The sequence below is a fragment of the Neoarius graeffei genome, chromosome 9 (genome assembly GCF_027579695.1).
Source record: "Neoarius graeffei isolate fNeoGra1 chromosome 9, fNeoGra1.pri, whole genome shotgun sequence".
In the NCBI taxonomy this organism is placed as follows: Eukaryota; Metazoa; Chordata; class Actinopteri; order Siluriformes; family Ariidae; genus Neoarius; species Neoarius graeffei.
The window spans coordinates 56293594-56318004 of NC_083577.1; the positions used below are offsets into that span (position 1 = coordinate 56293594).

The window sequence follows — 24411 nt, forward strand, 5'->3', positions numbered from 1 at the left end:
GATAGCCTGCACCTTTTGATCTAAGTAGGCGTCATAGAGGAGCAGAAGTTCACTCAGGTACTGTGGTGCGAGACCATTTAGTGCTTTAAAGGTCAATAGTAGTATTTTATAATCAATACGAAATTTGATTGGGAGCCAATGTAGTGTGGATAAGACAGGCGTGATGTGGTCATATTTTCTAGTTCTAGTAAGGACTCTTGCTGCGGCATTTTGAACTAACTGGAGCTTGTTTATGCACTTATTGGAACATCCAGACAGTAAGGCATTACAATAATCCAACCTGGAGGTAACGAAAGCATGGACTAGTTTTTCTGCATCATGCAATGACATTAAATTTCTTATCTTTGCAATATTTCTGAGATGAAAGAAAGCTATCCGGGTGATGTTATCAATGTGAGTTTCGAATGAAAGACTGGGGTCAATAATCACTCCGAGGTCTTTTACTGCTGCACGTGAAGAAACAGAAAGGCCATCCAGAGTTACTGTGTAATCAGAAAACTTACTTCTAGCTGTATGTGGTCCTAGCACAAGTACTTCAGTCTTGTCAGAGTTAAGCAGAAGGAAATTTATAAGCATCCAGTGTCTAATGTCCTTAACACATTCCTCAATTTTATTAAGCTGGTGTCTCTCATCAGGTTTTGCAGAGACATACAACTGTGTGTCATCAGCATAACAGTGGAAACTAATACAGTGTTTACGAATAATATCTCCCAGAGGTAACATATATAGAGAAAAAAGCAGTGGACCCAAGACAGAACCTTGTGGAACACCAAACTTTACCTCGGTACGTCTAGAAATATCACCATTTATATCGACATACTGATAACGATCAGTTAGATAAGACCTGAGCCAGGAGAGGGCCATTCCCTTAACTCCCACAACATTTTCTAGTCTATCCAGAAGAATGGAATGATCAATGGTATCAAATGCTGCACTAAGGTCAAGCAACACAAGTAGCGAGACACAGCCCTGATCAGACGCCAACAGTAGGTCGTTTACTACTTTAACCAGTGCTGTCTCTGTGCTATGATGAGGTCTAAATCCTGACTGATACATTTCATGGATGTTATTCCTATGTAAATATGAGCATAACTGCTGTGCCACAGCTTTTTCAAGGATCTTGGAGATAAAGGGGAGGTTTGATATTGGCCGATAATTGGACAGCTGGCAGGGATCAAGGTCAGGTTTTTTAATCAGGGGTTTGATAACTGCTAGTTTAAAGGATTTGGGTACATAGCCTATCATAAGAGAAGAATTTATTATTTTTAGAAGCCGTTCAATTACTCCAGGCATTATCTGTTTGAATAGATGTGTCGGTAAGGGATCTAGTATGCAAGTTGAGGCTTTTGATGTAGAGATTAATGAGAGTAATTCAGTTTCTTTTAGGGGAGTAAAACATTCTAACTGATGATCTGATACAGTTATATTGTTACAATATAATATTGTTAATATTGTTACAAAACAATAGATTTAGTAATGCTTCAGGTGTGATAGCGGTGATAGCGAGGGATAAATATTTGAAAAGAAAAAGTACACAATCCAAACTGGATCCTGGAGAAAATTCTGACCCAGATGAAGGCCCTAGTATGAGTAGAGGTCAGAAGAATGCAAAAAAGGTGATTTTCCACAACCTATCTATGCAAGCTGTGCTTTTCAAGCATGACTGCTATAAAAACTAAAAAAGGAGAGTGACTCAGAGCTGTTGAGGAAGATCTTCGTGTGTGTCTTTCTTCGATTCCTGCAAGTCTATCAGCTTTGTGTTCAACTAAACAGGCCCAGGTTTCACACTGAGTAAGTAAATTGTGAGTAAGTTGAGACTAGATGATCATTGTATTTCATGATACATACTTTTTGTGACATTTTTGTTTGGTGGTGTGCCGTGGGATTTTTCGAATGTAAAATATGTGCTGTGGCTCAAGAAAGGTTGGGAAACACTGGTCTAGAGCACTTTTCAGTACTGGCTTCCTCTAATGTCTCTCCATTGATGCCATTAGTGAATCTTAATAATGCACAATATTATGATTCACTTTATCAGATTTATGATGTGGCCACAATTGATTTGTAAGTACTTGTAAAAGCGTAAAAGCAAACGTGTCAAGAAATGCAGTCATTACTGTGTGATAATTGAGTTAAAATTGTGTTGCTGTAGCTCAGCCTCAACAGTGTGGCTGTATAGTTCGTTCTTAGTGACAGAGAGCATTTATAAGATAACACAAAGCAGAGTTTTAAGCTCATCAGTACCAGTGCCATGCATCCCACTGATGCTTTAACAGAAGATCGAAATGTTTATTGTTGCCCTTGACGCAGTGTATTCACCACAGCTGAAGCTCATCAAAACGAAACACTCTGAGACGTATTATGCGAATGCTGTGCCAAGCGCTGAATGAGGGAGCTGTTGAACAGACGCTTTCTGTGGTGCCTCTTCAGTCCCAGATTGGTGTTTGTGCTGATAACTATAAGGTAATGGTACTAGAGAAGAGGCTTATTCATTTCAAAATGGCCTTAAAGAGCCTCTTCACATTTGAAGCTTCACTTTAGAAAATTGGCACTGTGTTCTGGACTGCCTAATTAAGCAATCTGATCCTGGTCTGATTTGAATGAGAAAGGCGTCTGATGAGCAGCTCGGGGAAGGTGTGGGCATGGGAGCGGTATTGTAGCTCATAAGAGAAAGAAGGAAGGAAACACATGTTTGAAGGTGTAAACATTCCCTGAAGCATGGTGCAAATTACTATGCTAATATGCATCACAAATGCAGTGGGTTTAGATGCCTCACTCTGGATGTGCTGCTTCTTTCACTGAGGACTGGGCTTTGCACAGAACATCTGATCAGATCTCGATAAGAGACACAGGAGAGGTAAGGCATCCAGGTAGCATGAAAGTCTGTTTGACCTTGTGGAAAAGAAGAGAAGGAGGAACTACTCTGTGGAACCAGGAAATCATTTATTTAGTGGACACTTTAGATGGCAGAGCTGCAGTAGAGCAGAACAATACTGACCTCTCATTTCAGCATGATAGAAAGCTGCACTATCCTCCCCCAACACTTTCCAGTCTGGAAGTGTTCCCTTTTTTTGCACTGAGTTCGCTGTCAGGTTCTATTTTACTGTGTCAGGAGTTGTTGCTTTTTTTTTCCTTGGGCAAGAATGTAGCCATCAGGAATTATTCGTTTGCAACCACGTGACCAAAAGTGCTTGCATCATTGACCACCACCATGTTGGAGGATATAGACCGTTTGCACTTACATCATGAATCTCCCATGATGCTCTCCGATTTTGTTGTGTCCGCCATCTTTGTGGTATAGCATCCATGGTAACTGAGGCGATTAGATTAGATTAGATTAGATTAGATTAGATTAGATTAGATTAGATTAGATTAGATAAAACTTTATTGATCCCTTTGGGCGGGTTCCCTCAGGGAAATTAAGAGTACATTGGCGAACTGCGAACTGTAATTTTTCGCAGATATATCACGAATTGAGTAATAGTGACAAGGTCAGATACAGGGAAAAGATAAAAGAATGTTCAGGGGTGGATCTGTACAGCAATGTTGTAGAGTATGAAGACGATGTACGGATGTGGCTGAGTATGAATTACACAGACATCGTGAATTACCTGGTGTTAACTGCTAGCTTTGTCAATGGTACCAACTGATGTACACTATCATTTACGGTTTAGTGCAAGTTTACTGTAAGGATCAAGTAGGATGTGGGCAAATGTTACACAAAACACAAACAAACAAAAAAACAACCTAATTATTGACGTCTTCTAAGGCAACATTTTACTAAGCTCAACTACCTACATTTTACTGGGGCTTTGTGCTATGCATTTGTAACTGCAATATAAATTGGAGTAGCGCTTACATATATATCACTTACAGTATGTCGCATCTTTATATATATTTTGTCTATGGTTCATATAAACGGTAGAAATATAAACTTACCCTTTATGAAATGATCTGCACATACTCGTACATATTTGTAGCTGGTCTCTTTTATGTCCGATCTGTTCAGATTTGCAAGCCACACTCTCTGTCATCTACAGGTTAGATCTTCCATTTGGAGTCCTTCTTGCATTTTAACAGTGAGTAAACTAAACAATCTGACTCCAGCCTTAACAGAATTGTTCGAGCAGCCGATAACCGCACAAATTTGTGCCATTTCGTATTAAGGTACTTGTTGCTACGCATGTGTTATTCCACAAAGATGGCGGACACAGCTAAATCAGAGAGGATCATGGGACGTGACGTCATGTGCAAATGGTCTATACAATCAAACAATATAGCATCTGGAAACAGCGTTCCAAGTGATAACATAACTTATTCAACTTATTTTAACTCACTGGATGGCCCTTCCAAGAGAGTTACATTTAGAAGCTTGTAGTTATTTCTCAAATCTATTTTGACTGCTTCAAAAGATAGGTATCTAACACACTATATAACATATTTAGTTATAAAAGAGCCCTCACCAGGCGAGGAGGCTGCAGTATTTGAGGTAAGTGGATTGACATGACTCTTGTTCGATTGACTCTGTGATCGTTTGGGAAGATTCTTTAATAATTTTGTGTTTCTTTCTGCACTCTGTAAGCCTAGCATTTCAAGCTACCACTTTAGTACCACCTTTGATTTTGTTGTGGCCCATATTTTGTGTTGGAGCCCAATCTGGATCCGTAAAATTGTAGAGATCAGTTGGTTTCCCTAATGAAAAGAAAAAGCAAAATAAAAGCAGCAACATCAAAAATTTTATACAGCTCTTTTTAAAATGAAATAATTGTTGAAGCCTTTGATTGTCGGATCACACACTCGATGATCATTGCGAGTTTATGCACGACCAGGCTATTAAATGATCCAATATTTCTTATATGTTGCGATTTTTCATTAATAACTAGTTCGTAGCACTTACCGTTGATAAAATGTTCACTGCAGACTCGTGTGGTTTTTGCTTTCTCATCACTTAGATCAGCCCAGTTTATGTTGGACAGCCATTGACATCTACACTCCGTGGACAACTCTCGTTTTTTTTTCTCCTGGATTATTTATAATTCTTGGAATTCTAAAGAACGTATAAGTCCCCTTGTCTTGAATAGAGTTGTGCCTGCGTCCAATTACAGCACAAAGGGTAGGCATAGCGAAGAAACAAAAGAAATTCTTCAGCGCAACAACCTCTCGAGCATATCTTCTACAGTAAATGTGTGCCGCGTGAGTTTGTGTATATCCTTCAACATGGCCCACTTCCGGTTCAAAGCCTCATGATAATTAGCTATGACATCACGTGCAAACGAAGAATACAGAGTACCCTGTAATTTAGTGAATTCAAAGATGTTGTTTATGCTGCTAGGTGAAAACCTTTTTCTATTCAAACCAAGCCCTGCTATTGGGGTATCCAACTGATATGGGATGTCATTGGAGTTGTTTACAAGGCAGTGTGTATTGATTCAGGGTGAGGTAGCCTCATTCTCCTCTAGTGCTATTGTACAGGCTCCAGGACAAACAGAGACTCGCTGACGAGCTCTGATCACATTTCAGGCCACTCTCTGTGCTACAGCTGGGCTCTCCTGTGTACAAGCAGTTACAAATGGCCCACTCAGTGGGAGATAGCTCATGTGAGTGCAAGGCTAAGCATTTGGATCTGTGATTTATGTGTGCATGTCTCTGTGTGAATGCATGTGTTTTGTAAGTGGGGGCATTTGGCTGTGGGTCTTTTTTTTTTTTACATAAAAACCATAGCTTTTATTTAGTCAATGTAAATAAAGTAATACTGTTATGTGTATGAGTAGGATAGAGAAAAGGACAGAGTTTGGGACTGTGATTACTGTATTTACCATTTAGAATCATTCACTGGCATGTTTATGAGATGTCAAGATATCTACTTATCTTCCAACAAAGCATGGGAGTATCTGGCTTATTCCCCGTATCCCACAAAGACTGAATTAACTCAAAGCAAATGTGATCTGCACTTCAAGTGTGTGCAAACAGTATTTTTCCACTAGAATGAGTGGCATGTGATGGCACTGTAACAAATCCAAACCCAGGATTAAAAAATAAAACAAAAAATTCCTCTGGCTGAATTTCAAAAGGCACTAGTGAGTGTGTACAATACAGTTTTGTCATACCCTATGAAGTGAGCAGACACAGTATATATGATTTTATGATTTTTATGTGGAGCATTGGTTAAAAAATAAAATAGACATAATTTCTGTTGGGCGGCACGGTGGTGTAGTGGTTAGCGCTGTCGCCTCACAGCAAGAAGGTCCTGGGTTCGAGCCCCGGGGCCGGCGAGGGCCTTTCTGTGTGGAGTTTGCATGTTCTCCCCGTGTCCGCGTGGGTTTCCTCCGGGTGCTCCGGTTTCCCCCACAGTCCAAAGACATGCAGGTTAGGTTAACTGGTGACTCTAAATTGACCGTAGGTGTGAATGTGAGTGCGAATGGTTGTCTGTGTCTATGTGTCAGCCCTGTGATGACCTGGCGACTTGTCCAGGGTGTACCCCGCCTTTCGCCCATAGTCAGCTGGGATAGGCTCCAGCTTGCCTGCGACCCTGTAGAAGGATAAAGCGGCTAGAGATAATGAGATAATGAAATAATTTCTGTTGATAAATAAATTAAAATAAATCTAAAACATTAAAATTAATGATTAAAATCATTATTGCCAAAAGTTAGCAGAACAATGCATTCAAAAAGAGGAAGAAACTCTGGCAGACAAATACTACACTAACTGAGGATTGCTACAGTGTCTTACAAAAGTATTCATCCCCCTTTGTGTTTGTCCTGTTTTGTCGCATTAGAAGCTGGAATTAAAATGGACTGTGTGTGTGTGTGGGGGGGGGGGGGCACCTTTTGATTTACACAACATGCCTACCACTTTAAAGGTGCAAATTGTTGTTTTATTGTGACACAAACAATAATTAAGATGAAAAAAACAGAAATCTGGAGTGTGCATAGGTATTCACCTCCTTTCATATGAAACCCCTAAATAAGAGCTGGTCCACCCAATTTAATTCATAAGTCACATAATTAGTTGATTAAGATCCACCTGTGTGCAATCAAAGTGTCACATGATCTGTCACATGATGTCTGTATCAATCAACCTGTTCTGGAAGGACCCTGACTCTGCAACCCTACGAAGCAAGCAACATGAAAACCAAGGAGCACTCCAAACAGGTCAGAGACAACATTGTGAAGAAGTATGGATCAGGGTTGGGTTCTAAAAAAATATCCTAAACTTTGAATATCCCAGGGAGCACCATTAAATCCATTATAGCAAAATGGAAAGAATATGGCACCACTACAAACCTGACAAGAGAAGGCCGCCCACCAAAACTCACAGACCGAACAAGGAGGGCATTAATCAGAGATGCAACAAAAACGCCAAAGATAACACTGAAGGATCTGCAAAGATCCACAGCGGAGATGGGAGTATCTGTCCATAGGGCCACTTTAAGCTGTACACTCCACAGAGTCGGGCTTTATGGAAGAGTGGCCAGAAAAAAGAAAACACATTTGGAGTTTGCCCAACAGCATGTGGCAGACTCCCCAAACACATGGAAGAAGATTTTCTGGTCAAATAAGACTAAAATTCATCTTTTTGGTCATCATGGGAAATGCTACATGTGGCGCAAACCCAACACCCTTAGAACACCATTCCTACAGTGAAGCATGGTGGTGACAACATCATGTTGTGGGGATATTTTTCATCTGCAGGGACAGGAAAGCTGGTCAGGACTGAAGGAAAGATGGATGGCACTAAATACAGGGTAATTCTGGAGGAAAACCTGTTTGAGTCAGCCTGAGGTTTGAGACTGGGATGAAGGTTCACATTCCAGCAGGACAATGACCCTAAACATACTGCTAAAGCTACACTGGAGTGCTTTAAAGGGAAACATTTAAATGTATTGTCTTTAAGTGCTTTTCTGCACTAAAAGGGAAACATTTTAAAAGGGAAACAACTTCACTTTTAAAGGGAAACATTTAAATGACTAATCAAAGCCCAGACCTCAATCCAATTGAGAATTTGTGGCATAATTTGAAGATTGCTGTACACCAGCGCAACCTATCTAACTTGAAGGAGTTGGAGCAGTTTTGCCTTGAGGAATGGGCAAAAATCCCAGTGGCTAGATGTGTTAAGCTAATAGAGACATACCCCAAAAGACTGGCAGTGTAATTGCAGCAAACAGTGGCTCTACAAAGTGTTGACTTTGGGGGGTGAATACCTATGCACACTCCAGATTTCTGTTTTTTCATATTAATTATTGTTTGTGTCACAATAAAACCACAATTTTCACCTTTAAATTTGTAGGCAGGGGTGGCACGGTGGTGTAGTGGTTAGCGCCGTCACCTCACAGTAAGAAGGTCTGGGTTCGAGCCCCGTGGCCGGCGAGGGCCTTTCTGTGCGGAGTTTGCATGTTGTCCACGTGGGTTTCCTCCAAAGACATGCAGGTTAGGTTAACTGGTGGCTCTAAATTGACTGTAAGTGTGAATGGTTGTCTATGGCCCTGTCCACATGGCAACGGATTCAGGTGAATCTGATAAAATTGTTTATCGTTTCGGCCTGGCGTCCACACGGCACCGGCGTTTTGGGTGCCCCAAAACGAAATCTTTTGAGAACGGGTTCCAGAGTGAAAAAAATCTGGCAACGGCGCCGTTGCGAAGTCGTCTGGATGAATAGAACGGATTTGTTTACGATGACGTCACAACCACATGACTAGAACAAGCAGCACTCTCGCGCGCATCATTCGTAACAACAGAAATTGAAATTGTTTACACATTGTCTGGCAGGTCAGTTAGGTTAGACAATTTACACCTGCTTTGATGAACAGAAAGTACAGCCTTCCACACAAAGCAACAGTTACCTGACTATAATGGAGGCAGAGGGGAAAAGGGTCAGAAGACCCTTCAACAGACTGTTTTGTATGAACCACTGCATTGCATTCACTTTTGTATACAGCTTTTCTTTTAAATAAACAAGTAACTGAACCATTTCTTGAATTTCTTTTTTTTAATTGGATAAGACTGCTTTTCAAAATGTTCACACACAATATAAAAAGTTATATAAATTATATAAAAATGCTTTTCAAAATGTTCACACACAATAAGAAAATTAAGTTATATAAAACTATGCACACTAATAAAACTAATTTGTACACACAGAAGGCACGATTTCCTCGCGTAGTCACAGCCATCTTCTTCTTGTTGTGTGTTTGTTCCTGTGAGTGCTTCACGCTGGGTAGAAGAAGGGGTTTATGTGTGTAACAGACGTTGTGTTGTGTTGTTCACCAGTCTTTTTATTCTGAAGAAATGAGACACAAATACACTGCTGAGGACGGGCTGCAAACGTCCAGTGGCATTGGTGCTTACATTTCCAAAACGAACTGAAAGAGGCCAGCGCCTTGTTCCCATAACTACCTGCGCTCTTAAAGGGCCAGCGCAGAATTTCCCCACCACTACGCACAATGGCAAGTGGAAAAAAATAAACCCGTTACATACGCATGCGTCCTGCTTCTTCTTCTATTGTTCTGGTGTCTCCGATGGGACCGTCTTACAGCACACGTAGAGGTGTGGCATGTGTATTGCGTCGTTTTCAGCAAGCGTTGCATTGCCATATGGACCTGATATTTTACTGATCCGTTGCCCATGTGGACACGATATTTAAAAAAAAAATCTCGTTCCCGTTGTCGTGTGGATGTAGCCTATGTGTCAGCCCTGTGATGACCTGGCGACTTGTCCAGGGTGTACCCCGCCTTTCGCCCGTAGTCAGCTGGGATAGGCTCCAGCTTGCCTGCGACCCTGTAGAACAGGATAAAGCGGCTAGAGATAATGAGATGAGATGAGAATTTGTAGGCATGTTGTGTAAATCATATGGTGCTAACCCCCCAAAAAATCCATTTTAATTCCAGCTTGTGATGCGACAAAACAGGACAAACTTAAAGGGGGATTAATTATTTTGCAAGACACTGTATGTTTTTTACTGTCCAACAGAAAAACTGTAACCAGAGGGATTATCAGGTCGGTTGCCTTTGAATAATCAATGATCTGCACTAGTTCTATCTAGTTGCATGTATGTCTCAAATAAGCTTGCCTGATGCCTGAACAAATATGGGGGGTGTCAGATAGATATGTGGTACAGCTCAGGTAAAAGTGGAAACAATTAAATGCAATGTGACAGTTAATTTACCAGGCACTGTTACACTCTCTGGCAGAAAAGCACTAAAAGACAATGAGTAAACTCTCGCAGACATTGATCATAGTTACAGGTCATTTGAGCATAGACTTCAGGAGAGCTCTGGAGGTGTCCAGGCTGGTTATGATGCGATTAAGACCAAAAATGAAACCCATGTGTGTGCTTTGATTAGATTTAATATTTTGCCTAATGTACTAGAATACAGTCAGGCACTGCATGGGGTCTATAAATGACCTTTACTTTGAGCTACCGTTTATAAATAGTCTTTAAATTTGTTTTTCATTGCCATATAGGACTGTTTGCACTTCAGTGGTACTGTATATGGTTTTATGTTTCCTTCCCTCAGATTGCAGGAACAAAAGAATCTTCCTCCTCCTCCTCCTTTACAATGAAAGAGACATTCACTCAACACTTTAATTATAGATGAAGGTATTTTGTGACAGGAATGGATTGATTGATCAAGCAAATGTCCATATTTTTCATTTTGTGGCCGGTGAAGCTGAAACAGGCTTCCAGGAAATATCTCTTTTTGAATCACTGCGGCAGACATTTGCAATTTGTGCGTGGAACTTGGAGTGGGGATTCTGACCTGGCTTTTGTTCGCCAGTCCCCAGGGAAGGCGCATCTATAGCCTTCTACTGAGACAGATTCAGTTTCACAGGCAATTAGTCTGAACAGGAGCTGGTGAATGAATGCATTTGTTCCCCACAGCCTGCCAGTCGTTGTGAGCTACTGTATGGGTGTAACAGTAAACGGATCCAGCCAGCATGTTCTGTCACAGTCTATTGATTGATGTGGAGCTGTTGACTAGCTCAAGTTCTTTCTGTCACATCCATAGCTTGTATGATTTTACTGCAAGGTTCTATTTATCATGCTTATTCTGTACAAGCAAGTGAGCAGTGGACAGAACTTATTTTCAACCCGGAGCTAAAGATAATCCATGCAGACACCATTCAAACACCACCTATAATAATCAAACATGTATAAGGGTAGTTCTTCGGTAACTGAATTGCATTCACAGCAAAATGTGGTAACTTTTTTAGTTGCAGTACTCAAGATAATGGTACTAAATAAAAATTTCATGCTGTATAGGCTATCTTTTGACCCTAAAAAAGCATAGAAAAATTGTCTATGTTTAACGCTGAATGCAAAATTTTTTATGTGGAAAGAAAAGTCAGAAACAGAATTATGTCAGAAAAAAATGGAACTTTCGTTTCTTCAAATTCAAACCAAGATTTCTCTGAAGCGACATTGCTATAATTGGGGTGATGATTTTTAAATATGGTTTTCAGCCTTGGATTCCATACTTTAGCAACATCACTGAGCTGACAAGTTAAGGCAGTCTTAATAATTTCATAATTTTGGCCTCTCTGCTGAAGAATTACCCATAATAGATATAATACAATTATGTGTATCACTGAACAGTGTATAACAATATACTGACAGTATAGAGTACACTATAATGCACTGTAAACAATGCCTTACAAATATGCTGTGCATTTTCAGACCCTAAGGTGGCACGGTGGTGTAGTGGTTAGCACTGTCGCCTCACAGCAAGAAGGTTCTGGGTTTGAGCTCAGTGGCCAACGGGGGCCTTTCTGCATGGAGTTTGCATGTTCTCCCCGTGTCTGCGTGGGTTTCCTCTGGGTGCTCTGGTTTCCCCCACAGTCCAAAAACATGCAGGTTAAGGCCAATTTATGCTGACAACCCAGTCCTCGCAGATGGCATCTGCGTAGCCCCCCCACCTTCACAGACACTCTGCGTGCACCTCCCAAAAATTGTGACCACCGCAGAAGCCTCGCAGACAAGAGGGCTCTGATTGGTCCACTCTACATCTGCTGTACACGCACTTCCGCTTCCCTACTTTCCCGGTTTGGTTTGTTTTCACGACCGCCATTTTTAAAAACACGAGCGAAGATGGAGCAGCACGAAGAGCGGTTGATCGAGGAAGTGAGGAAGTACGTACATCTATACGACTCCAGTTCTAGTCATTATAAGTAACCGGAGGATAAACACTCCACTAACCACACCCACCAACTACTCCTAGCGATTTCGCAACTTCGCGCCCCCTTCCGTTGTGGCAGTGAATAACATCGCGCACGCCTATTACTCCCTGCTCAACGATAAATTACAACTGTCTGCGAAAAGCTATCTGTGAAAGCCTTGTCGCAAGAGCATGCAGAGGCCCTTAGGCTAATGGTGGCTCTAAATTGACCGTAGGTGTGAATGTGAGTGTGAATGGTTGTTTGTCTCTATGGCTACGTTTACATTAGACCGTATCTGTCTCGTTTTCTTTGCGGACGCACTGTCCGTTTACATTAAACCCCCTGGAAAAGCCAGGAAACGGGAATCCGCCAGCGTCCACGTATTCAATCCAGATCGTGTCAGCTCCGGTGCTGTGTAAACATTCAGAATACGCGAATACGCTGTGCTGAGCTCTAGCTGGCATCTCATTGGACAACGTCACTGTGACATCCACCTTCCTGATTCGCTGGCGTTGGTCATGTGACGCGACTGCTGAAAAACGGCGCGGACTTCCGCCTTGTATCACCTTTCATTAAAGAGTATAAAAGTATGAAAATACTGCAAATACTGATGCAAATACTGCCCATTGTGTAGTTATGATTGTCTTTAGGCTTGCCATCCTTCCACTTGCAAGTGGTAAGTGATGTGCGCTGGGATCACACACACAGCGGCTCAGTCCCGAATCGTGGCTTGTTCACTTCACTCGCGCGCTCTGTGAGCTGCGCAGGGCCGGAGTGCGCACCCTCCAGAGGGCACTCGCTGTTCAGGGCGGAGTGATTTGGAGCGCAGGATGCCTGCGGAGCCAAGCGTATCCGCGTATTGGTGTTGCTGTGTGCACGGCTAACAGTTTTAGTGTAAACGCGAATCGTTTTAAGAACATTAATCTGATGATCCGCTGATTCGACGTAATGTAAACGTAGCCTATGTGTCAGCCTTGCGATGATCTGGCGACTTGTCCAGGGTGTACCCCGCCTCTCGCCCATAGTCAGCTGGGATAGGATCCAGCTCGCCTGCGACTCTGCACAGGATAAGCGGTTAAGGGTAATGGATGGATGGATTTTCAGACCCTTCACTATTAAACACTATATAACAAAGATGAGCAAAATAATATCATCTGTCATATCCTAATTAAGCCCCACTCCTCAGAGAGTGTCTGTGCCTCCTGATGAAGACTGAGTATGTATGTAAAGTGTGCTGAAAAAGCCCTGGATAAGAAATCACCTCTGTGGCTCTCCAAAGTCACCTCCCTTCCCAGCCTGTTAGACTGGAAGCCAGCTCCAGTGTCTCCTCATAGCACATGTGCAATCAATAACAGCACCTCTCTCTCTCTCTCTCTCTCTCTCTCTCAGACACATTCATGCACACATTTCTAAGTGAGGTGGATTGCTCACTTCCAACCAACAAGTGAGGAAGATGGTCTCACTTCTGTTTCATCACGCACTCTGCATGCTTAATCAGGGAATAGCTGAAGATTTCTGTGATGTAGAGGAAGTGAAGACCAGTCTCTAGTTAATGCCATTCATACCCTATCACTTGACTACATATAAAGGTTGTGAGAGATGAGAGAGGGATGTCACCAGAAATGATTACCTCTCAAGCTTCCATTAAAGAGCTGTCCAAGCGAAGCACTACAATGATTGAAGCAAAGCACCTTTTTTTTTTTTTACCGGGAGTTCCCATGGCCGCACAAGTAGAGAGGGTCACTTGTTTATGTGTCATTTCTATTTTTAGTTATTTGCTCAGTTTGATCTCTTTTCATGTGTACTCTTGGAAAACACGCAAGGCTAAGCACTAAATAAATCAAGTCATGTTTGCTATTTTCAGGAGTGCACGATCTTGCAGCAAAGTGTTTCCCAGCTATGCAGACTGTGTGCTTATCTCATTTGGGACTCTGTGATTCCTGATTTGCCAAGGAAGCACTGTGTCACATTTGATTTCCCATAACTTGGGCTAATAGGCACCACTGATCTTTTTTTTTTCTTTTGGTCAGCTGGGGCTTTTACAGTGGCTGTTGTATTCTCCAAGGAGCAGTAGGTTAATGCAAACCCGATTTCTTATATATCACATGGCCTCGTGCCTCCCTGGTCTGCTCACACTGTAGGGCTGTTATGGAGAAAAATCACTTTAGTCGCTCAGTGCTATAGAACTGGGAATCCTGAACAATGTGCAATAACTGTCACAGGTCTGCTAGTGACAGTCATACCCAAGAGAGCCTTGTGTTATGTGATCAAATGATCTTGTACTGCATTCCCAGATAGATATAATTCAGCCACACTGCTGTAAATTCCAGGGAGGAGCTATGAAGTGCAATTGAGAAAAAAAGTTTCTTGCAGACTTAAAAGTGTTGGCTCACCAACGATATCAAGTGACAAGTATTGAACCTGTAAAAAGAAAGGAGTGGAATGCAGATGTGTGAGCCCCTGTAATTAGCAGGCTTGTCGTAATTTTTACCCCTTCATTATGTATAATGGAATGAGATTCTCGTGAATAGGAGCAGATGAGCTGCTGAGCAGAATTTAATACCGGAGATATTTAAAGAGTGCTTTTTTCCATTTTAAGAGGTGTATTTGCATAATTCATGCAACATCTCCTGGACGTGTCACTAAAGGGAGAGAGTAGCAGCATATTTTTAAATATGTTTTATCACCAGACTTCAGTCTGGCAAACGATTCCCCCCTTTAAAGGAACAAACCCATTCTCATCCTCATTCTCGTCACACACTTTCAGTGTTCACTCTTCATGCTCTGAGTGTTTTGGGTTGGTTCATGTCAGTCTTTTCAGTGGATCCCTTGATGGATATTGTCATGTGAAATCATCCAGTCCATTAAAGGTGGCAGCATGGTAATGAGGTAATGGATGACTCTGTTGGTTAAAGTCTTTACGCGTTCTAATTTGTCTTCCAATAATGCTTGTCTTCACAGCTTGCCGGCCTGGCTTCTATAAAGCTTCGTCTGGGAATATGAAGTGTTCAAAGTGTCCCCCACACAGCTACACCATCAAGGAGGGGGCTGTGCACTGCAGCTGTGAGAAGAACTACTTCCGAGCAGAAGGAGACCCTGTGTCAATGGCCTGCACCCGTATGTATTCATAACTGCACCGTTACCAGGCTCAATCAAAAGTAGAGAGGATCTTGGACAGCTAAATCATCATCTTCATCCGAATGTAGAATCATTTCACTTGCATCGTATGAAATACAGATAACGGTTACTTCAACTAGAAATGGAACGTACTTTGTATTTTAGCTGGGTATAACTGAAAATGAATACTAGTCTTACTAATTAAGAGTACTCTTATTACAACCATACATAATACAAGGACATATCAATTAACATTCAAATATGATGATTGAATTATTTTTTTCTTTTTCTCAGAAACCAAGTCGATAATATTACCGTGCATTTTAACTCTACAGGGTGTCCCAAAAAAATGTACTCACATTGAATGCATTGGTCCACGATATTGGCTGTGTTTGGAACATGGTGGTCGTCAGTTTGAACATTTGTAAACATGCATTTATGCATTTAACCATTAATCTTGTTTCTAAGTCAATAATCAATGCATTTATTGTAATTTAAAGAGTGAGTTCATTTTTTTGGGACACCCTGTATATTTATGGACAGTATTTAAAACATTGCAATCAATTCCATATTTATTTCTATGAATACCATAATAAGAAAGAGGAGCTCTGTAGTGTCTGTAACTTTTCATATGAACTCATTAGACAGTACCAGTCAAAAGTAACTTTGTAAACATGCATTTATGCATTTAACCATTAATCTTGTTTCTAAGTCAATAATCAATGCATTTATTGTAATTTAAAGAGTGAGTACATTTTTTTTGGGACATCCTGTATTTATGGACAGTAACTTTGTCTGTAACTTTTCATATGAACTCATAAGCCAGTACCAGTCAAAAGTTTGGACACACCTTCTTATTCAATGGTTTTTCTTTATTTTCATTGATTAAAAGACACATCATGTCTTAAAGTAATGATGGATGTCGTTTCTCTTTACTTAGTTGAGCGGTTCTTGACATAATATGGATTACTACAGTTGTGGAATAGGGCTATTTACTGTATTTTTATTGTTTACTACTTACTTTTTGATAATCTCAAATGCATTAAGAAATTGCACTAATTAACTTTTGACGAGGCACCTGTTAATTGAAAAGCATTCCAGGTGTCTCCCTCATGAAGCTGGTTAAGATAACACCAATAGTGTACAAAACGTCATCAAGGTAAACGCTGGCTACTTTGAAGAATCTAAAATATGAAATATAGTTTGCTTTTGGGGGCAGCACGGTGGTGTAGTGGTTAGCGCTGTCGCCTCACAGCAAGAAGGTCCGGGTTCGAGCCCTGTGGCCCGCGAGGGCCTTTCTGTGCGGAGTTTGCATGTTCTCCGCGTGGGTTTCCTCCGGGCGCTCCGGTTTCCCCCACAGTCCAAAGACATGCAGGTTAGGTTAACTGGTGGCTCTAAATTGACCGTAGGTGTGATTGGTTGTCTGTGTCTATGTGTCAGCCCTGTGATGACCTGGCGACTTGTCCAGGGTGTACCCCGCCTTTCGCCCGTAGTCAGCTGGGATAGGCTCCTGCAACCCTGTAGAACAGGATAAAGCGGCTAGAGACGATGAGATGAGTTTGTTTTTGTTATTAACACTTTTTTTTTGCTTACCACATAATTCCATACATGTTCCATATGTCATTTCATAGTTCTGATGTCTTCAGTATTGTTCTACAATGTAGAAAATATTGAAAATACAGAAAAACCTATGAATGAGTAGGGGTGTCCAAACTTTTGACTGGTACTGGAAATAGTTCTGAATTTCTAAGTGTAACACCATATTAAAACATGAAGTATTTATTTCTTGGCTGGACTACTTCTTAATTTAATGTATGGCAGTTTTAACACAACAGCACAGTTATATTTAAAACACATTGTTCTGTACAGTTTCCATCCCAAATCTGAAGGCTTTTTTAGAGTTTGTTCTGGGGTTTGTGGATTTGTGTTGGCTCAGTCTGATTAGGTTTCTGATTTTCCTGATATTAGTCCAATTAGACATTGTGTCTCCCAGGCAACGGATCTCCCAGAGCCTGCACCAAGGAGCAAGCAAGTCCACTCTGTTTAATAGACAAGGCTGCAGATGGTACACAGCCACTCACATTTCTACATGTGTCACTCCATTGCCATTATCCATCAATCATGTCATTGCATCAGAGCTGATTCAGATGTAAAAATATGGCAAAAGTGGTGCATTCTGTGGCCAAGTATAAAAAATCTCTCTCTTATGTGACATCTAAAGCAGTCCAGATAAATACTGATAGATGTCATATTTATGTGTGGCATCAAGAGCTGTTCTGATATTTTGTTTCACCTCAGTACTTACCATTACTTTGCATTTGAGAGATTAGATGCACTCATAATTTCAACAAGTCTGTCTTTTAAACTTCAGAGAAATGAAGTTATACGGTGAAAGTACTGATGCAGCATATGTGAGTTTAATTTCAGTTTTCCCCAAACACAGACATTTATCTAGATAGAATCTCCAGAGATGCAAGGAAGGTACTCCGAGTAGAACAGATTAGCTTTTAGCATGGTCTTGAGAACAGCATGGCAATTGCAGTAAACCTTTCTCTGATATGATCTGTTTTAAACGTAAAACTCATTTAGTATTCTTTAGAGATGTTCAGCTGATATTTGCATTTTATATAATTTGCCTCTTGTGCATACTGTAGCTACATAGTACAGATTCAGTTATACATCACTACTGAATATTTATGTGTAATTTTCTAGACCCCTACCAGCAAGAGGCATTTCAAAGGTGCACATATTTATGTCTGCTTTTAGTATATAAAAATAGATCTGTTTATTTCTACCCGTCTCCTTTTTATGATCCCATAAAACTTGTGTTTTCAATAGCATAAATCCTGAACGTGAGGAAAAGGCCTGCAGTAGAAAGGAACGGATGTTACATATCTGGTACATTAATCAATACCATGTGAACCATTTAGCTCTCAGCACCACACAAACAGCCCTCATATGTCACACTCTGAAAGTCACGGGTCCAGAATGTGTGGTGTCTCAGCGTTGTGGTAGCACTGCTAATTTAAGTCTATAGTGGCCCTGAATGCCACATTCACACCTCAGTGAGCACGGAGCTGAGCTGCTTGTCAGAAGAGGTGTGTGTGTGTGTGTGTGTGTGTGTGTGTGTGTGTGTGTGTGTGTGTGTGTGTGTGTAATGGATGGCTTACTCCGGCACACCTCACATGCTCCTGGTGGCAGGCCAGCCAGTCTGTTAACGTTAAATGGCACGCTGTGATTTCTATTATAAGTCCAGATCAAAGGATGCTGTGCTCTGGCAAAGATGTTAACCCGCAACAGAATTCCACATTTCCCCTGACCTGTAAGCAGACAAGATTGTTTATGGCTGTGGTCTGTATCGACTGTATGCCTTTTTTATCCTTATGATATTGAAAAGGATTTTATTTGATAGCTCTTCATTAGAAAGGAAGGCTTAAGCATATTTGCAGTGCTTTGCTGAAAAAAGAAATCCTCTTTGTTTCAAGTCATAGGTCCTGACTCATTTTAAAGATGTAAGTAATTATGTCATCTTTGCAGCACATCTCATAATTGATCATAAATGCTGACTTATGCCAGTGTTAAAATGGATAGGACTTACATAATCCTGAAGCATATTTGTGTGTGGGGGGCCCCTTTGTGCAATGAGTCTTTCCTTAATGCAAAGTTGAATCCTTTCCCTCATTCTTTATCTTTTTGGAGATTTTAGGAGATCTTAGTCAAAGTTAAGCAGACAGAACTTGGTACAACAGTGCTCTGTGTAAATTCTTCATGTCAAATCAAACGACCAAACACTAGTTTTTATCTTGAAACGTAATCCCCTCTTAACCCTCCACACACTTACTCACATCTTCAGAGCAGAGCCAAGATCAATTTAGGTTTGTTTGAGGTCTGGACAGATTCGGTGTCTTGCTCCATCCCTTATCCTCAGATTTCATTTCAAATTGCTCTTGTGATCATATGGAAAGAGCGGTGAGTCCAGTCAAACGTCTAGCCCTTTTTTTCTAAGTCTGCTTTTGTAATCAGATGAAATCGGCCTGCCTGCATGTTATCCCCACTTCCTTTTTATAACAACAGTCTTTAAAATTAATATTGCAATCCTTTCAGAACATACCCCTAAAATGTCAAGTAATGCCATAACTTTAAAGGATTTGACAAAAAATATACAGTTCTGTATTCTTTATGTACAATATAGCATTAGACATGAAGGACAACGTCTCTACTTCAAAATCACTTATGCTATGGAAAACTCATAAGATGACAGAACAGCCTTAAATTCCTTGTGGATAGTATTTTGCCCACATGCTTACTTTCTTATTTATTAGGTCCCCCCTCTGCTCCTCGGAATGTGATCTCAGTCATCAATGAGACGTCAGTGATCCTGGACTGGAGTTGGCCAGAAGACACAGGTGGCAGGAAGGACTTGATGTTTAAAGTAGTGTGTAAGCGTTGTTTGGCTGGGTCTAAACAATGCGAGCCATGCAGAGGGGCTGTGCGTTTCCTGCCCCGTGCTTCGGGCCTTGTGAACACTACAGTGACTGTAGCTGACTTGTTGGCACACACCAACTATACTTTCGAGATTGAGGCAGAGAATGGAGTTTCCTCTCTGGCCCCTGCAATGCGCCAGTATGCCATCGTCACTATAACTACCAACCAAGCAGGTAAGGCTGTCTTTACATCATCTCTTACTGTGCTCAAGAAAAGCCAGAGGATTTATAGTAGTTGTCTTACATAATTGTAACAAATAGTGATGGTGAAATGAAGGAGTGGTATTTAAAATTATTTACCAAAGCAGGCGTGCTATATACTCTGAGACTAAAATCAGGCAAAACAAAGTCTTCAGAGTAAAATTGCAGACAGCCTTTCACTGACTGATATGTCAGTGCTGTTTCAGTCAATGTTAATGGAATCCCACAGATGATAAACAGGCTGTAATGAAGGTGTGCCCTAGCTTTGAATAATAAAAACACTTTTATATGTTAAAATAACCTTGGAAGTATATTTTTCTCCAGAATTTTCATAAAGGAGATTGATAAAGACAATTCAATTTCCTGCCAGCAATGTGCAACAAAGCTCAAAATTGTATTTGGAGAGAAGAAAACATGCACTTAATATCTCAACAAGCTTGTTTTTGATCCTCCCTTTCCTGAAACTTCCTGTGCTATCAGAGCAGTTTGTGGACATACAGTATCTGTCTGCAGGTGCTGGAGTCCATTCAGGCAGCATGAAGGTCATGATTCCTCAGGTTACTATAAAGTTGGAACGCAAGGCCATCTGCCTTCCATTCCACTAGGGTTTGCTCTGTAAAGATGAGCAGTTGTGCTCTTGAGCCATATGAGGTCTTGGCTTCTGTCTCTTCTGTCAGTTCTGCTCCAGCTTTAAAGTGATATGTGCAGAAACTGGTAGATGATTTAGCGCAAGCTTTAGAACTGAGGTTACAGACACTCAAGTTTGGAGCCATAAAACAGTAGGTAGAGGGCTACTGTAGATCAAAGGCTAAGGATTGATAGTTTTGCACCCTTTTACCACAGGGAGCAGTTTAAACCAGTTGTAAAAGCACTACAGTGATGGAGAGGAGACTGCAGATATATTTGATATAATATGGTATTTAGTCTTTGCAGTATCAGCTTCTGGTTCATAGATAGTAATATGTTTTTAAAAATAATGAGGAAATGCTTGTGGCAATTATAAAATGACAAAAAGCCCTATTATTATAATTATTATCATAATTATTATTATTATTATTATTATTATTTGCATAAGAGAGCCTGATTTTATATATAAATCTAAGTTTTTGAACAAACATTATATGATTAAGTATTAATTTGGCCTTATGATTCTAGTGATGTTTTCTTGTCAAAGTTGATTGCATTGTGTACAGATGTTGTTGTGGTTTTAGCTTTCTTCATGCTGTCACAGCTATAGTCTATTAACAATGTGATTGCCAGACACTGATGCTTTAAGAAAAGCTTTAGGCTTTCAACAAGTCGGGCAGTAAATAAAAATATGGCCCTTAAATTATTTGATGGAAAATGTAGAGGACACTAAGCGTGACCTAAATTGACTTACATTCCAAAAGGAGACATGGTCAGTTTATTCAAGTTTTTGATATGCAGAGATTACAAGTTCCAGAGAGACACGAAGCATCATCTGTACTATTATAGCTACTGCTGTGTTTGTGTTTCTACTACATACTTTCACTATGTCTCTCATTACAAAGTTTTTTCTCTTTTCCATTCTACTCCAACTGCCTTCGCTCTCAAGCTCAGATAAACTGCTCAGCTAAAGTGTTCTCACTTTTGGCTTCACTCATCTCAATGTAAACAGTGGATATAAATGCGTATTTCATTTGATCTTTGGGGTCTTTTGGAGAGTTTGAAACATGCGAGATCACAACCCCTTTCACCGCAGCTTTACTCCCTCGACCTTGGATAAACACTGCAGTTACATTTATTGTCTTATAAAATGCAAATGAAAGCAAGAGCGAGAGAGACGTGTGAATGGCCAGTCCAGCGCTCCCACTCTGCAGCTGCACTCCCTGTTGAAGAGCATATTTACGAGGTCTTACAGGGATGTCAGTACAGACCTTTCCGTGTAAACACAGCTAGCATGTGCGGCACAGCCCCAGGGAGACACCACATGCCCTCTGTGTTAGGACAGTAATCTGCTCTTGGCCTACAAAAACTTTAAAATGTTTGTGTTCTGCCATTTTGACAGGGTGTCGTCAGACAAACCACGGCCTCCTGCTCATTCCTGCCAGCACAGGATGTAGAATTTCAACAAAGCTGATGACAATATGAGAGCTGGAACTGGATGTGATGTCCTTTTACCCATTATTTAATATTGTTGGACTATGCTTTATGGGAAAACGACTCTAGCTGTAGTAAAAAGTCAGGGGATGAAGAGTTATGTCCGTAGAGTGTTGCGAGATTCTTTCCTAAAATCTGCAGGGCCTATTGAGGAACCAGGGGAGCAGAGAAAAAGAAAGAAAGAGTTCAATAGAGAAGTCGCAACTATATCCATATTGAGATATAGGACAATTCAAAAGCCATGTGGAGGATATTTGGTGATGTAGTGATCTGCAGATTGTCAATGTCATGCCTACATTTCACAAAGATTATTTACAAATGTTTATTTCTGAAGCAGTTTGTAATACAGTGGTGCAGAAAACCTCTGGTCACACCTGTAAATGGCACCGGCCTGTACTTTGGGTTTTATTCCAATACTGGTTGTTGGCGAGGTGATTCATCACTATATTTTTGTAACTTCTGCCTATGTGGGCTACACTGTAGGCGAATATTTCCATTTTTTTAAACGATCTGAAGAATATGTAGTGTTTTATACTCTGATGTTCCAAGCAAAGCTGAGAAAGATGCACAATAGTCCATACACTATAAATCTTGCCTACCATAAACTCCATAAACTTCAGTTACTATAAAACTTCACTAATACCTTATCAGAATTGTGTGTAGGAGTGCAAGGAACAGACTGGATCCATCTGGATTCATTAACAGTAAAAAAAAAAAGTTCCAAATGGGAGGAAAATGAAAACTGTGTAATCACAGTCAAGAAAAACCTTGAACATTTCAAAGAACAACATGTTTTTTCCTGTGGTCTAATAAAATTAAAACTTGGGCCAGTCAGAGGCCTTCATGGCTTCATTGCTGCCTTGCAATTAAAGAGCTGTAAAACTGAAAAAGAACGCAAGTCAGTCAGTCAGTAGAAGGGAGGGATAGAAATTTGACTTGAATTATGATCACATATTGAGACCATGTGAAGGACTGAAGCAGAGAAACATACTGTATAAGAGATTGCTATTCGCTTTTCAAAGAATGAGAGAGAGCTGAAAATGCTTGCTAGACCTAAACAGACCTGAACACGTTTACTGTGACAAAACCAGACTAACTATGCAGCGACAAAGCAAATTATAAACAAACGCATCATTGTGTCGTTCCAAACTTTAAAACTGGCCCCAACTGAAGAACACTAAATTAGGTTACCAGTAATCAATTCACAGGAGGCTTGGATAGTTGAAGCAAAATTGCTGAACTTTCTGTGAACTATGCATGTAATGAAGTCAGAATCAGCATGGCAGAAGTTAATCCTCTTTTTCACTCTCCATCTCCCTTTATTTTTTTTCTCTCCCTTCAGCTCCATCCCAGGTCACAATTATCAGGAAAGACAGAACATCCCGAAACAGCATCTCACTCTCCTGGCTGGAGCCAGAAAGACCCAATGGTATTATCTTGGACTACGAGGTCAAGTACTATGAGAAGGTGGGGGCAGTTTAATCGCTATTCACTCTGGACATTCAACACTAATAGCATTTAACCTGGGTCTAAATCTTTCTCTATGGCCTTTTTTATGGAGATTAAAGAGTGTATTTTGTTAATCCAACTTCTGAAAGACATATGTATAGAGATTTAATTTATTAACATTGTATACATTGCTGACTGGTGAGCGTGCTGTTTTGATTCAAATTATTCATTCATTTATTCATTCATCTTCATTACCCACTTAATCTTGGGTCATAGTATAAAGAAAAACAATAGTGGGCCATTCAGTGTCAAATAGTTTTAAATTTGAGTCTCATAAATCCTTTGCATCAGGAGAAGCAGTGATATAAACACCACTTGTCTGTTAAGCCCATGTGTGCAAGACACCCAGGTTCTCTCATCTTTAAAAACAAAAATTAATCATAAGCCATGCTGCCCTGTCGTAAGTCAGTTAAGTCAGCCTCTATCCAGGTTTGCCACAGCTGCTGTGTGATTAATGAAGCATACAGGGATTTGGCCCTGATTGATTTAATATGCAGAATAGCAGGGTGAGCTTTGTTGCCCCACATCATTGTTGCCACTGAGAGCTTTCTAAGGGTCAGTGTTCAGTGGAGCTCTTTCATGCTGTCAGACACTGTGATATCTTCGACTCCTGCATGAAGTGGGTAATGTGTCCCTCAGGCCAGGCAGACTGCAGGAAGTGGGGCTCCAGCTTTGGCACTTAATTGGACCCTGACATTGTGTGTCTCTCCCAAACTGGCAAGGAATCTGAGGGTGTGAAAAAAAGGCCTAGTTTCCAATGGCAATTAGCCAGAAATTTCCCACAGAAACAACATTTCATAGTCTACTGAGTAAATGGCTTGATTCTGTAA

At 40.7% G+C, this 24411-nt stretch overlaps 1 protein-coding gene across 3 annotated transcripts in view; it reads left to right on the forward strand.

Annotated features, from left to right (window-relative positions):
• Positions 1-24411, forward strand: part of epha3 (eph receptor A3) — a 138170-nt gene that overhangs the window by 72125 nt on the left and 41634 nt on the right. For all 3 annotated transcript variants that reach the window (XM_060929871.1, XM_060929873.1, XM_060929872.1), the window contains exons 4-6: positions 15111-15266; positions 19589-19924; positions 23415-23539. In XM_060929871.1, coding sequence (XP_060785854.1) covers positions 15111-15266; positions 19589-19924; positions 23415-23539 — 617 coding nt within the window. The remainder of the gene's footprint in view (positions 1-15110; positions 15267-19588; positions 19925-23414; positions 23540-24411) is intronic.